At 50.9% G+C, this 12,817-nt stretch overlaps 1 protein-coding gene across 7 annotated transcripts in view; it reads right to left on the bottom strand.

The window, feature by feature from the left end:
• LOC310688868 (phospholipid-transporting ATPase ID-like) overlaps positions 1 to 12,817 on the bottom strand; it is an 81,129-nt gene that overhangs the window by 32,618 nt on the left and 35,694 nt on the right. For all 7 annotated transcript variants that reach the window (XM_083465769.1, XM_083465766.1, XM_083465765.1 and 4 more), the window contains 4 exons: positions 12,247 to 12,308; positions 10,459 to 10,531; positions 9,380 to 9,450; positions 7,226 to 7,308 (listed from right to left, as the gene is read on the bottom strand). In XM_083465769.1, coding sequence (XP_083321895.1) covers positions 7,226 to 7,308; positions 9,380 to 9,450; positions 10,459 to 10,531; positions 12,247 to 12,257 — 238 coding nt within the window. In that variant the 5' untranslated portion in view covers positions 12,258 to 12,308. The remainder of the gene's footprint in view (positions 1 to 7,225; positions 7,309 to 9,379; positions 9,451 to 10,458; positions 10,532 to 12,246; positions 12,309 to 12,817) is intronic.

The raw sequence follows: 12,817 nt of genomic DNA, 5'->3' as shown, positions 1-12,817 counted from the left end.
GGGTGGGATATTATTTTTCTGTATGATGTTATGTGCTGAAATAATTTTTTAAAATATATATTGAAAAATGGTTGGTTGGCCAATCTGACCTTCTGGCACAACCCCTACAGCTTCAGACAACGCAGTGCTGGAGAGAGTGTCCCCTCCAGGGGCAGAAAGGGATCTGTGTTTCTCTGCCTCAAAGCATTCAGGGAAGAGCTGCCTCCATCCCAGAATATTGCTTCCTCTCCACTTCCCTGAATAGCACCAGAAAACCAAAGCCATAAAAACAGATGCAAAGGGTCATCCACACACACACCCCATCCTGGCCTCACACTCGTTGTTTATTCCCAGACTCTGGAGAAAATGTGGCCTCTGCAAATCTCTTGTTTAAGCCTTGGACAGGGAATGGAAGGGTCAAGCCAGGAGCCCAGGAATGAGAGGGGGGAACCACCACTGTTATGTAGTGTAGTTTCACCCTGGGCCAACAGGGGGATACTGTATATAGTTTTCACTCAGGTCTGTAGATAGTTTTCACTCAGGTCCGCGGCAGTTATTTTAGGCGGGAACTCTGGGCTGTTGTGGTTACAATGTTGACAGCCGGCTGCCTATAAATACAGGCCGGCTGAGCTGTTCGTAGGTCAGTTCTTTTCCAGCTTACCATAATAAAGAGCTACTTGAAGAAATCGCTGTGCCGGCTGCTATGTCAACCCACGACTTAACACTGGCGACGAAGGTGGGATTGATGGACATCAGAGCACAGCCAGATGCGGCCAGCCTCTGAACTGAGCTGAATCACTGAGCTGAATCACAGAGCGAAATCACTGAGCGAAATCACTGGGCAGAACCAATTCAGAGCTGACTGTTCTGGCTAGAGCACTGTGTTCCATCCATCGCCCTTCACGCCGGCATCGGAATCATGGCTTCACTTGTGCCTCTACCGCCGTTTGCGCCAGCCTCTGAATCATGGGACTCCTACCTCGCTCGGTTCGACTGCTACCTCCAAGCCAACGAGCTGACAGCAGTATCAAAGGATCGGAAGCAGGGCCTATTCCTCAGCCTCTGTGGGCCTGAGGTGTTTGAGACGGCCCGAGCGTTGGTTGCGCCTGAAGCAGTCCAGGCAACACCATGGGACACGATCCAAGAGAAGCTCCGCAACCACTACGCACCAAAGCCGTCCAAGATTGCTGCCCGCCATGCGTTCTACCACCGGAACCAGGCAGAGGGGGAGTCAATCAACAACTACACCACCGCCCTGCGACAGGCTGCAATGCACTGTGAGTTCCGAGACTTAGACGATGCCCTGATGGATCGAATCGTCTGCGGGGTCCGGGACATCCATCTGCAACGGCGCCTCCTAGCCAAGCCAGACCTCACGCTACAGAAAGCCATTGAGGAGGCTGTGGCCTCAGAAGCTGCTGAACGCTCCGCCCAGGAGATCCGCAAGTCCAGCAGCCCGCGTCTTGCTAGGGAGCCAGTTCCGGTGCATCATGAAGAGGCCAGCAGTGAGGAGGCATCCTCCAGTGAAGACGATGACGTGCACCAGACAAAGCGGGAGCGCAGGAAGTTCCAACAGAAGTCCAAGGGCCAACTGGAATGTGCTGGCTGCGGAGGCAACCATTCCCGTGCCAAGTGTCGATTCAGAGACGCCATCTGTAGGAAGTGTTCCAGAAGGGGCCACATCGCTAAGGTCTGCCGATCGGCTCCGTCTGACACCCCCCCTTCATCGACTCGCAAGTCCAAGTCTTCACTCCAGTCTGCCAAGGAAAGTTGTTTCGCTCTCACCAACTGCCGCTGCCCGTCTGGAACCACGATTGGCCAAACCGACTCGCCTACGCGACGCAAGCTGAACGTCACGGTGCTCATTGAAGGAGCTCCATGTGACATGGAGATCGACACCGGGTCTGCCCTGTCCATCGTGTCATGGAGCACCATCAAAAGACTGGTACCCAGAGTGTCCAAAAGGCAACTCGACTCTCACCGCGTACACCTGAGAGACTACCAGGGAAACGACATTCCCGTGGTAGGCGTTGGCCGGTTCCGGATCGCCTTCAAGGATTTTTCGGGCCTGCTCCGGTTGGTGGTGGTCGAAGGTCAGCGGCCAAGCCTCCTAGGGCTAGACTGGTTTGATGCCCTCGGCCTGGAAGTCACTGGCATCAACTGCATCTCTAACGCAGAGACTGAGGGTCTGGTCAAAGACTTTGCCGAGGTTTTTGACGGCACCTTGGGCCAATATACAGGTACGCCCATCTCCTTTAGCCTTGATCCACAAGTCGCCCCCATCAAGCTAAAGCCACGCCGGGTTCCCTTTGCTCTCAAGGCTAAGGTGGACGAACAACTGGACAAACTGATCGCCCAAGGAGTTTTGGAGCCGGTTGACCACGCAAAGTGGGAAACCCCCATCGTCACACCTGTCAAGCCAGATGGGTCGGTGAGAATCTGCGCTGACTACAAGTGCACGATCAACAAGGCACTTCAGCAGCACGCTTATCCGGTTCCTGTTGTCCAACACCTGCTGCATTCCCTGGGTGAGGGTAAGGTCTTCGCTAAGCTGGACCTTGCCCAAGCCTATCAACAACTGCCAGTCGATGATGCCACTGCTGAAGCCCAGACGATCGTCACCCACCGGGGGGCATTCCGTTGCCGCCGGTTGCAGTTCGGGGTGAGTGTGGCTCCTGGTATCTTCCAAAGCCTTATGGAGCGTCTCCTGCAAGGGCTTCCGGGCGTGGTACCATATTTTGATGACGTCTTGGTGTCTGCAGACTCACACCAGCAGCTGTTCGAGCGCCTCCGTGCCGTGCTGACCAGGTTCCAGGAGGCCGGGCTCAAGGTAAAGAGGGAGAAGTGCCAGATCGCCGTTCCACAGGTAGAGTTCCTGGGCTATCTTATCGATGCCTCCGGTCTTCATCCAACCACATCCAAGATCCGCGCTATCCAGCAGGCCCCCACCCCAAAGAACAAAACGGAGTTGCAGGCATTCCTGGGGCTGCTGAACTTTTATAACATGTTCCTGCCCCACAAAGCCACAGTGGCTGAGCCTCTTCACCGACTCCTTAGCACTAAGACGCCTTGGGCCTGGGGTCATCGGGAGACGGCGGCCTTCAACGCGGTCAAGGCTCTCCTTTCTTCAGACAGTGTGCTGGTACAGTACAGTGAATCCAGGCCGCTGGTCCTTGCCTGCGACGCCTCACCTTTTGGCATCGGTGCTGTCCTTAGTCACCGTTTTCCAGATGGAAGAGAAGCACCGCTCGCCTACTTTTCCAGGACACTATCTCCGACGGAACGGAATTACAGCCAGCTCGACAAGGAGGCATTGGCACTTGTGGCTGGAGTGAAGAGGTTCCATGAATACCTCTATGGCAGGACTTTTGACCTCATCACTGACCACAAGCCACTCCTGGGCCTCCTCGCCGGTGATCGTTCAACTCCACCGGTCCTCTCACCACGCATGCTGCGATGGACTGTTTTCCTGGCTGCCTACCACTACCGGCTCATCCATCGCCCGGGGAAATCGATGGGCCATGCCGACGCCCTCAGCCGTTGCCCTCTTCCAGCATTTGTGGAAGACCCGGCTCCAGCTTCATCGCTCCTTCTGATTGAGGATCTTCCGGCAGCGCCTGTATCGGCTGCCACTGTGGCCTCCGCATCTGCCCAGGATCGCACCATCAGCCGGGTGCTCAACTGGGTGTGGAGGGGGTGGCCACAAGGGCCTTTTGCATCGGAGTTCCAGCCCTTCGCAACCAGACAACATGAACTCTCAGCTCATCGCGGCTGCCTGCTGTGGGGAGACTGTGTCGTGATTCCCCAGGGACTCCGTCAGCGCGTCCTGGAGGCTCTGCACGTTGGCCACCCGGGAATTGTCAAAATGAAGGCGTTGGCTCGGTGTTACGTCTGGTGGCCTAATATGGACGATGCCATCACTGCCTGGGTGTCCGCCTGTCAAGCGTGCCAGGAGTCGAGGCCTGCACCACCGGCAGCTAAGGGACACACCTGGGAGACGCCAAAGACACCCTGGTCGAGGGTGCACATCGATCTGGCTGGCCCCTTTCACGGCCGGACCTTTATGGTAGTGGTGGACGCCTATTCCAAATGGCTGGAGGTCGCCCTGATGCCCTCCACCACTACCGAAGCTGTCATCCGGGTGCTGCGAGGCCTGTTTGCAACGCATGGGTGTCCTGATGTCCTTGTCTCTGACAACGGACCGCAGTTCACGTCAGGCACGTTTGAGCGGTATCTTTTGGGACTGGGCATCCGCCATGCCCTAACGGCACCCTTTCATCCATCCAGCAACGGGCAAGCAGAAAGAATGGTGCGCTCGACAAAAGAGGCACTGGCGCGCCTGGACCAGGGAGACTGGCATGAGCGGGTCGCCGAATACTTGTTCGTGCAACACATCACCCCTCATGCGGCCACAGGGAGGAGTCCTGCTGAACTGCTTATGGGCCGCCGCCTCAGGTCACCGCTCGACCGGCTACACCCAGACTTTGCCGTGGCTGAACCCCCAGGCTGTGCCAACGCACCACGGTCATTTGTCCCAGGAAACCAGGTCTTTGCCCGGAACTATGTGGGGGACATCCCTTGGGTGCCAGCCACAGTAGTGGGAGTCACTGGACCTCGCTCGTACCAGGTGGCACTCGAAGACGGACGCTTGTGGCGACGGCACATAGACCAGCTTAGGCGCAGGGTTGGGGACTTGGACACTACCGAGGTGCCCCCAACTGCGCTTGCGGCTCCAGAAGAGACACGTACAGATGGCGAGGCCCCACCTACACCTCCCTCGCAAACTGCCAGCGTGGAGCCGAACCAAGCCGTTTCAGAACAGACTCAGACCACTACACTTGCGGAGGCTCCACCCACAGCAGCGGATCCAGGGGAGTTGGTTCCAACGCCACCTAGGGTCGCACCACAGCCTCAGCGAGAACTGTGTGGCCCTCCAGACTTGGCTACCAGTCCCCGGCGGTCTGGCAGAGTTTCCAAGCGCCCAACTTATTTAAAGGACTATGTTGTTGGACAGGTATCACTGTTGGTCTAAGTATGGGAAATGTAACCGATATGCTTTTGTGCTTAATTGAACCATTACGCGTAGTGCTGTATATAAGGAAACCATTACGATTGTAACTAACGCCTTATCTCGGTGGGGAGGGGTGTTATGTAGTGTAGTTTCACCATGGGCCAACAGGGGGATACTGTATATAGTTTTCACTCAGGTCTGTAGATAGTTTTCACTCAGGTCCGCGGCAGTTATTTTAGGCGGGAACTCTGGGCTGTTGTGGTTACAATGTTGACAGCCGGCTGCCTATAAATACAGGCCGGCTGAGCTATTCGCAGTTAGTTGTATTCCAGCTTACCATAATAAAGAGCTACTTGAAGAAATCGCTGTGCCGGCTGCTATGTCAACCCACGACTTAACAACCACATCCAAGGGATTTTGCTGGGTTAAAATGCCTGCCAAAAGGACATTTAAAAAACCCAGCAACTACTAAGCAAAGACTTTGAAATATCCTTGGGAACCTCCAGGGCCCTGAAGATGGAGGGATCTGCACCAGGAATAATAATAATAAAATAATGATAATAATAATGATTTATTATTTATACCCTGCCCATCTGTCTGAGTTTCCCACCAGCTATGAAGACCCGGCTGCTCTCAGGATCATGAGGACATCAAGAGACCCCAAAGGAGGCTGTGAGGTGGGGGGGAGGCCTCACCCCCCGTAGAGCATGCAGGAGCCAAACCAATGGAGTCAAAGGACGAGAAGGGAGATTCTGACTCAACATCAGGAAGAGCTTTCTGAGGGCAAGAGCTGTTCAGGAGTGCAGAAGACTCCCTTGGGAGCCTGTGGAATCTCCGTCCTTGGCGGTTTCTCAGCAAAGGCTGGAGGGCCACCTGTCCTGGGTGCCTGAGCTGAGATTTCTGTATGGCAGAGGGATGGAGGGGGTGACCATGACCTCTGAAGGTGGGGGGTTCTTCTCCATTTTGTTGGAATGCTTTGGTTTAGTCAGACTATGGAACTTGCTCCTGCAAAAGGCAGGGATGGCCACCAACCTGATGTTAGAATTCCTGCTCCATGATTGCAGTCATGGGATTGCTGTCTTTCACATGACGGTATATGTTTGACTCCACAGAGTGGGAAGTGACAGAGACAGGATGTTTGTGTTCCGTGAAGTAGGACTATTGTCCTTTGTTCTTTTTCTCTTTGCTGTCTGATGCTAGAGAGAGAGGGAGCCATGTTGCAGTGCTCCGTGTGTGTTTATATGTAAATAAAGTAGATTAGCCAAAATGCTGAGTTGCTGAGGTCTGTTACGCGAAATGCGAAGACACTGCGGATCCCTAAGTGTACCGATGTCTGTTGGCATCGGTCGCTGTGATGTTTGGGCTGAAGAAAGCTTTTGAAGCTCCCAAACGAAAGACCAGGAGGGAGGGAACACGCCAGTCGGGGATGTGCCTCTGCCAGGATCCTACTCGAGAGTAGGATGAGCTCCTGGCAGGGTCAGCCACTGCCTTTCTCAGCCTCAAACGAAACCTCACCCTCCCTTGTCCAAATAACCATTCACATGTGTCTCTGCCAGGGTCCTACTCAAGTGTACGCTGAACTCCTGACACCTAGATGGTGTCATTTGAAAGAGGAGAAGGAGAGGGCTATCAAAGGCTCCTAGACCCAGTGGCTCTCCTCTGTCTCCACAGTCGGAGGCAGCAATACTTTTGAATCCCAGTTGCTGGAAACCCCAGGAGGGGAGAGTGATGCTCTTGGGTTCGGATCCTGCTTGCAGGCTTCCCAGAAGAGGCATCTGGTCGGCCAATGGGAGAACAGGAGGCTGGACTGGGTGAGCCTATGGTCTGATCCAGCAGATGCTCTTCTGAGGTTGCTTGGAGGTTTTTAAGCAGAGGTCGGTGGTCCACCTGCCAGGGACTCTTCAACGGCAATTCCTGCATTAGAGGGGTTTGAACTAGACTGCCCACGGGGTCCCTTCCAATTCTAGATGGATTCCCATTTAAACCCTCTAGCCCAACCCCCAGCAATGCAGGAATTCCCTGGTGGGGAGGGGCACCATTTGTGGTTTGCCTCTGGTGCCAAAACATCTGGAGCCGGCCCTGACCAGGTGTGCATCCAAGAGCAGCAGGGCCGCCCCCTGTTGGCTGGAGTGTCAGGAGCCCCTCTCACTTGCTGCTCAGCTCCTGCCGCCACCCCCCAGGGCTCCCCAGCCCCCCTGCGTGTGGGGCTGCCAAGCTCCTCCCTTGGGCGCTCACCATCAAAGCTGCTCAGCGCCTGCAGATCCTCTCCCAGCTCAGCCGTGACCGTCAAGGCTTGCTTCACTTTCAGATTGGTTTCCCTGCAATGAGAAATTGGATCAGAGGCAAAACCACCAGGTCCTTCCTTCCCACGCTTGAGTTCCCTTTTCTCCCTTATTTTATTGAAAGTTCAGAAAGGCCATAATTATATGTGCACTAAACATTGTGAGACGTAAATAAAAGAGAGAGAAAGAGAAAGAGAACCCGTGTCGAAGGGAAAATAAAGGGGAGGGGACCCAAAACTCTCTACTTTACAAGGTTGTTATTTGTACTTCACCAGATCTTAACCTATTACAGTATTAGTAAGAATGGATTCCAAATATCCTTTAATTTGTCTATGGCAATTCTGTGTTTATGTGCAAGTTGTTCATATGTTGTGAGCTTGTATAAGTCTTCATTCCAATCATAGAAGGGAGCCACATTTTTATTTTTCCAATGCATCAGTATCGGTCTGGAGTTCCTGCAGCTGACTGGTGGATCGTGCCCCCCCCAACTCGGCCGCATCCTGCTCCTTGCAACAAGGGTCCCCAAGCACGATCCTGCTTTGCACAATGGCTGCTGACTGCCAGCCATCATCCAGACAACTTTTTCTTGAGCATTCATCCTGATTTTTTTGCACAAAGTTTGGACAGAAGTTAGTATCCAGTCCTTACTGCTTGTTTGTTTGGCTTCATTTGCAGGGAGATTATGCAATAATGAGCATTCATTCCATTTTGCTCATGGGATGCTTGTACATTGTCCTAACAATCATTCCTTACTTCCATACTTTTCTTTTTAAAAAAGTTTTTATTTATACTTTTCAAGTTTATACATTTCATTAGTTTTATAATCAATTTAACATTGCAAAGTTTGACTTCCTTGCCCCCTTCCTACAGTTCCTTAGATTAATTTTTTAATATCTTCTGCGGATCCAAATTCAGTTAATTTGCTCATTTAATTATCTACTTTAAATATATACTCTTATAAAACGGCAGGTTATTACAACAATCCTGCCAATGTTTTTATCTGTTTGCAATTTATCTGTAAATATTCAATAAACCATTTCCATTCTTTTATAAAAAGTTTGTTATCTTGATTTCTTATTCTTCTGGTTAGTTTCGCCATTTCTGCATATTCCATAAGTTTTTGTATCCATCTCCCCACTTTTGGGCAAGTAGCATTCTTACTGCTGTAGTAGCACACATCAATAAATTTCTGTACAATTTAGGTAGTTCTATCCCTATGATTCCCAAAAGAAAAGCTTCTGGTTGTTGTTTTTTACAAAAGTTATTTTAAACATCCTTTTCAATTCATTGTATATCATTTCCCAGTAAGCTTTTAATCTTACCACAAGACCACCACATATGGTAAAAAGAACCTTCTTTCTCTTTACATTTCCAACACTTGTTTGATTCCTTCCATACTTTTCAATGCATTTCCTTACCGCTTTCCTAACTGCACTTTAATCCAGTCCAGTCTGTAACCAAACAGCAGTACCCAAGTACAGACGGTCATTTACCCTCGCTAGATTCAACGTGCTGCCACCTGCCTCATTGCAGGGCAGATTCGAGGGTAAACCATAATACGCGGAACGAGTCTGCCCCTGCGGCTTGATGGAGGTAGAAACTGTCTCTCATGTCTTGTTACGCTGCTGTTTCTACGGGGATATATGCTCGGTATTTATCACTCCTGTTATACAAAAATCTCCAAATGGGTTCGAAATTCAGTGTCTAAAACTCCTGGTAGAGGACAAGGATCTAGAGATTAAGCTAAGGGTGTCCAAATTCTGTGCGACTGCCATAAAACTTAGGGAACAAGCTGTACTACCAAAATGACTAAGGTTTTAAATGACAATTTTAGGTTATATTTTAGTGATCAAGATTTAATATATATTTTTAACTGCCGCTATATCTGAATTGTATCAGTTATACCCAATTGCAATTCAATGTATTCCTGTTGTGTTTTATGATTTTCCTGATATTGTAAGTGAGTCGGAACTGGTCTGTGACCGTAATAATAAAATTCAAAGAGCCCTGCAGACCCCCAGCCCCGGTCCCCAAAGGCCCCTTCTTATGTCTGCAACTTCAGGGCTGCCATTGCATCAGCAGCTGTCCAGGGAGCGGCAATACTCACCCATCCAGTTCGGCCGTCTCAATGTAGGTCAGGCTGTGGGGCTCACTGCTGGACAGCAGCAGCACGTCTGCCTGGAGGGAAAGAACAGCAAGAGGCAAGAGTGACAGGAGACCCGGCTCTTGGGGCAGAGCGCGTGGCGAGAGGCACCACCAACCTCCATCCATTCATCCGTCCTTCCCTTAAGAAAAAGGTCCCGGATTTTGCAACTTATTTCATAGGGCAATTAGAGCCTCCTATGAACTGTGGAACTCCCTGCCACAGGAGGCCGTGATGGCTCCCAAGTTAGATGGCTTTAAAAAAAGGGGTTGGAGAAATTAATGGAGGATACAAAGTCGATTGATGACTACTAGCTAGGTAAAGGGTATAGGGACCCCTGACTGTTAGGTTCAATCGTGGCCGACTCTGGGGTTGCGGCGCTCATCTCGCTTTACTGGCCGAAGGAGCCGGCGTACAGCTTCTGGGTCATGTGGCCAGCAGGACTAAGCTGCTTCTGGAGAACCAGAGCAGCTCACAGAAACGCCATTTACCTTCCCGCCGGAATGGTACCTAATTATCTGCTTGCACTTTGACGTGCTTTCAAACTGCTAGGTTGGCAGGAGCAGGGACTGAGCAATGGGAGCTCACCCTGTCATGGGGATTTGAACCGCCAACCTTCTGATCGGCAAGTCCTAGGCTCAGGGGTGTAACCCACAGCGCCACCCGTGTCCCGGACTCAGCTATACAGCTGCAAATAAAACAATTTAAGTGTGTTTAAAGTGCAATACACAATGTGAGACTAGATGGTGATGGTGAGGCTTATGGAAAATTCAATGTATTCTTTAATATGCTTTTAAGAAAAGAATTTTTAGAACTTTTAAAAATGTGTGTAGATTCCACCTCTCTATTTCTATCTCTCCCTTTCCCTCTGTGCCTGAGGCAATCATGGAGAGCAGGGCAGGGGTCTGGGGTGCCCAACTTGGCAGGACAAGAGTCCTTGAGCCAGACAAAACTCTGGAACTGTGTCTCCAAAGGAGTTCAAAGGCGCCTTTGTCGCCCCAGGAGTGGGGGGGGGGGCAGCTGGTCCAGGCAGCAGCACTCACCGTCACAAAGTTGTTGTTCTCCAACTTGATTATGTCCCCGACTTCGACATTCAGCCACAGATCATCCTTCAGGCTGGAAGAAAACCACACTTAATCAGCACACAGGCAGAAGCCCAGGGGGTGTGTGCACTTGTTGTCGTTTTATTATGATTATTTCATAAAATTTCCATACCACTTGATTGTAAAAAAAAAAAGAATAAAACAATAAAATTATCAGTAAAAGCACTAAAACATTGGATAAAATGTCGTCTGTTTTATCCTGCCTCTTATATTAGCAAATTCTGAAAAGGCTATTTAGCATTTGATGGACTCTGATGCTCTTAATTCTCTGCGGTGCCTCAATTTTAATTTCAAGGGAAGGTGGGATATCAGAGGAAATGTGTCGCGTAAGCCGATTACGAATGAATCTGTTGGAAAGAGAGACGAAAGGTGAAGACGAGAGTAATGAGAAAAGAGACCCCACACGGAGCCCTTCAGCCAGGGGGTGGGCCTGGCTTTGCAGTGGGGCTGACAGAGACACCCGCAAGCGGATCCAGCCGCTTTGCCCCCTTCCCTGGTGGCCGAAGGGGGGCTGCATACTCTGCACCCCCATCCCCCCTCTGCCTTTGTTTCATCTGCCTGGGGAAAGAGAGCGAAGCAGCCCCCCCCCCACCGTCACAGGGGCTGCCTAGACCCCCACAGCAGAGCCCCCAGGAGCCCTAAGGCAAGGAAAGTCTGGCTCCATCCAGAAGGGATTCTGGGCTCATCTGGCTTCCAGCCATGCAAAGGAGCGGCTGTTGGGTTTCCTTCATATTGATGTGGTCAATGGTGCTATTCAGAGGTGTTTGTAATTATAACCCGCATGGCAGCACATCTGTGAGCGCTTAACAATTCAACACACCTGTGGCATCTTAACAATTTAACTAATTAGCGGGGGGGGGGGTTACCTGCTGCACCGAATGCAGCGATGTGATAAGGTAATTGATTATTTTGAAAACTGTATTTAAGTTGATCAAATGCTTTGTATGGTACTGGCTGGTGTAGAGCGGTGAGTTGCAGCTGTTTGATTATTATTTAAAATAAAGATAAGCAAAAGATATTGTGGGCAAGTTTTTATTCCATCACCCCAGTCGTTGCACAAACTCGGTTGGTGAAGAAAGTCCAACAGTGGCCGCCTTTCTCAAGGGGCGTCTTGGGTCTGAGGTCCCAGCTCAGGGACTCAGGGATTTGGGGGTGGGGGGAGAAGGGGCAAGGGCATGGCCACCTTCCAAACACAACTTCCATTGCTCTCGAACCCAAGTCCCTCGCCTAACCCACACTTCCACTTCTAGAAAGATTGTGTCTGAGCAATTTCCCCTTGCCCTGCTCCTTTTCCAAGGAAAATGAAATAAACTCAGTGTAGAGCCATCGGTTTCCTTGTGTTTATTTCAACTCACAGTGAAACAGTCAATCATCCTGTAGCAGGCGGTGCTGCCCCGCCCAGACCCCCAGGCTATATATACTTTTTGACACCATCAGTCACACGGGATAGGCTGATTCAAACTCCCCTCCTGTATTGGACAGCTCCTATGGGCCAATCAAGTTACTGCATTCTACAATCCTACCTGCCTATTGTTCTGGGATCCAAGCTCAAGACATAACAGAAAACCTGTTCGTTAGTGCTAAATCAGAGCAAAGGGAGAAAACCTGAATTGCCATTTGTTCCGATGGAGCACTAAAGAGCAGTTTTCCCTGGGGGCAGGGGGGGGAAACTGTGGATGATGCTGGCAGCCTGACGAGGCTGTCGCGAGGGGAGAGAGCCCTGCTCACCTGCCGTTCATCAGCACCTTGACAGGACGGTTGTTGACTTGCTTGTCGTTTGCATGTCGATTCTGGAAAACATGGAAGGCAAAGATGGAACCTGAACTCAGACAGGGAGTCGGAAGTTAGCCTCTCTCCCTCTGGCAGCGTATCCTAGACATCAGTGTTGCCCCCTTATGTTTTATTATGTTTTTGTATATGATGGAGCGGCTGGGGCGACCACGTCAGATGGGCAGGGGGCAAATAACAGAATTACAGGGGTGCCTTGGTACTCAGGCGCCTTGATGCTCAAACACCAAAAACACAGAAGTGTTCCAGTTTTCAAACATTTTTTGGAAGGTGGACATCCTATGCGACTGTTGGCTATTGTTTCCAGGGCGCCTGCACCAATCAGGAGCTGGGCCTTGGTTTTCAAACATTTTGGAAGTCAAACAGACTTCCGGAATGGAGTAAGTTTGGCGCTTTTGTTTTTGCTATTTTGTGTTTTTGTGGCTTTTTCAGTTAATTTGTTTTTGTGACTGTCCCAAATCACACTGACTGCAGAAGGGCCAGACCCTTCCAGGCCAGGAAGGCAACGCTT

Source organism: Podarcis liolepis (assembly GCF_965112155.1).
Source record: "Podarcis liolepis genome assembly, chromosome: 11".
Taxonomy (NCBI): domain Eukaryota; kingdom Metazoa; phylum Chordata; class Lepidosauria; order Squamata; family Lacertidae; genus Podarcis; species Podarcis liolepis.
This window is presented reverse-complemented; position numbering and strand designations above follow the sequence as displayed.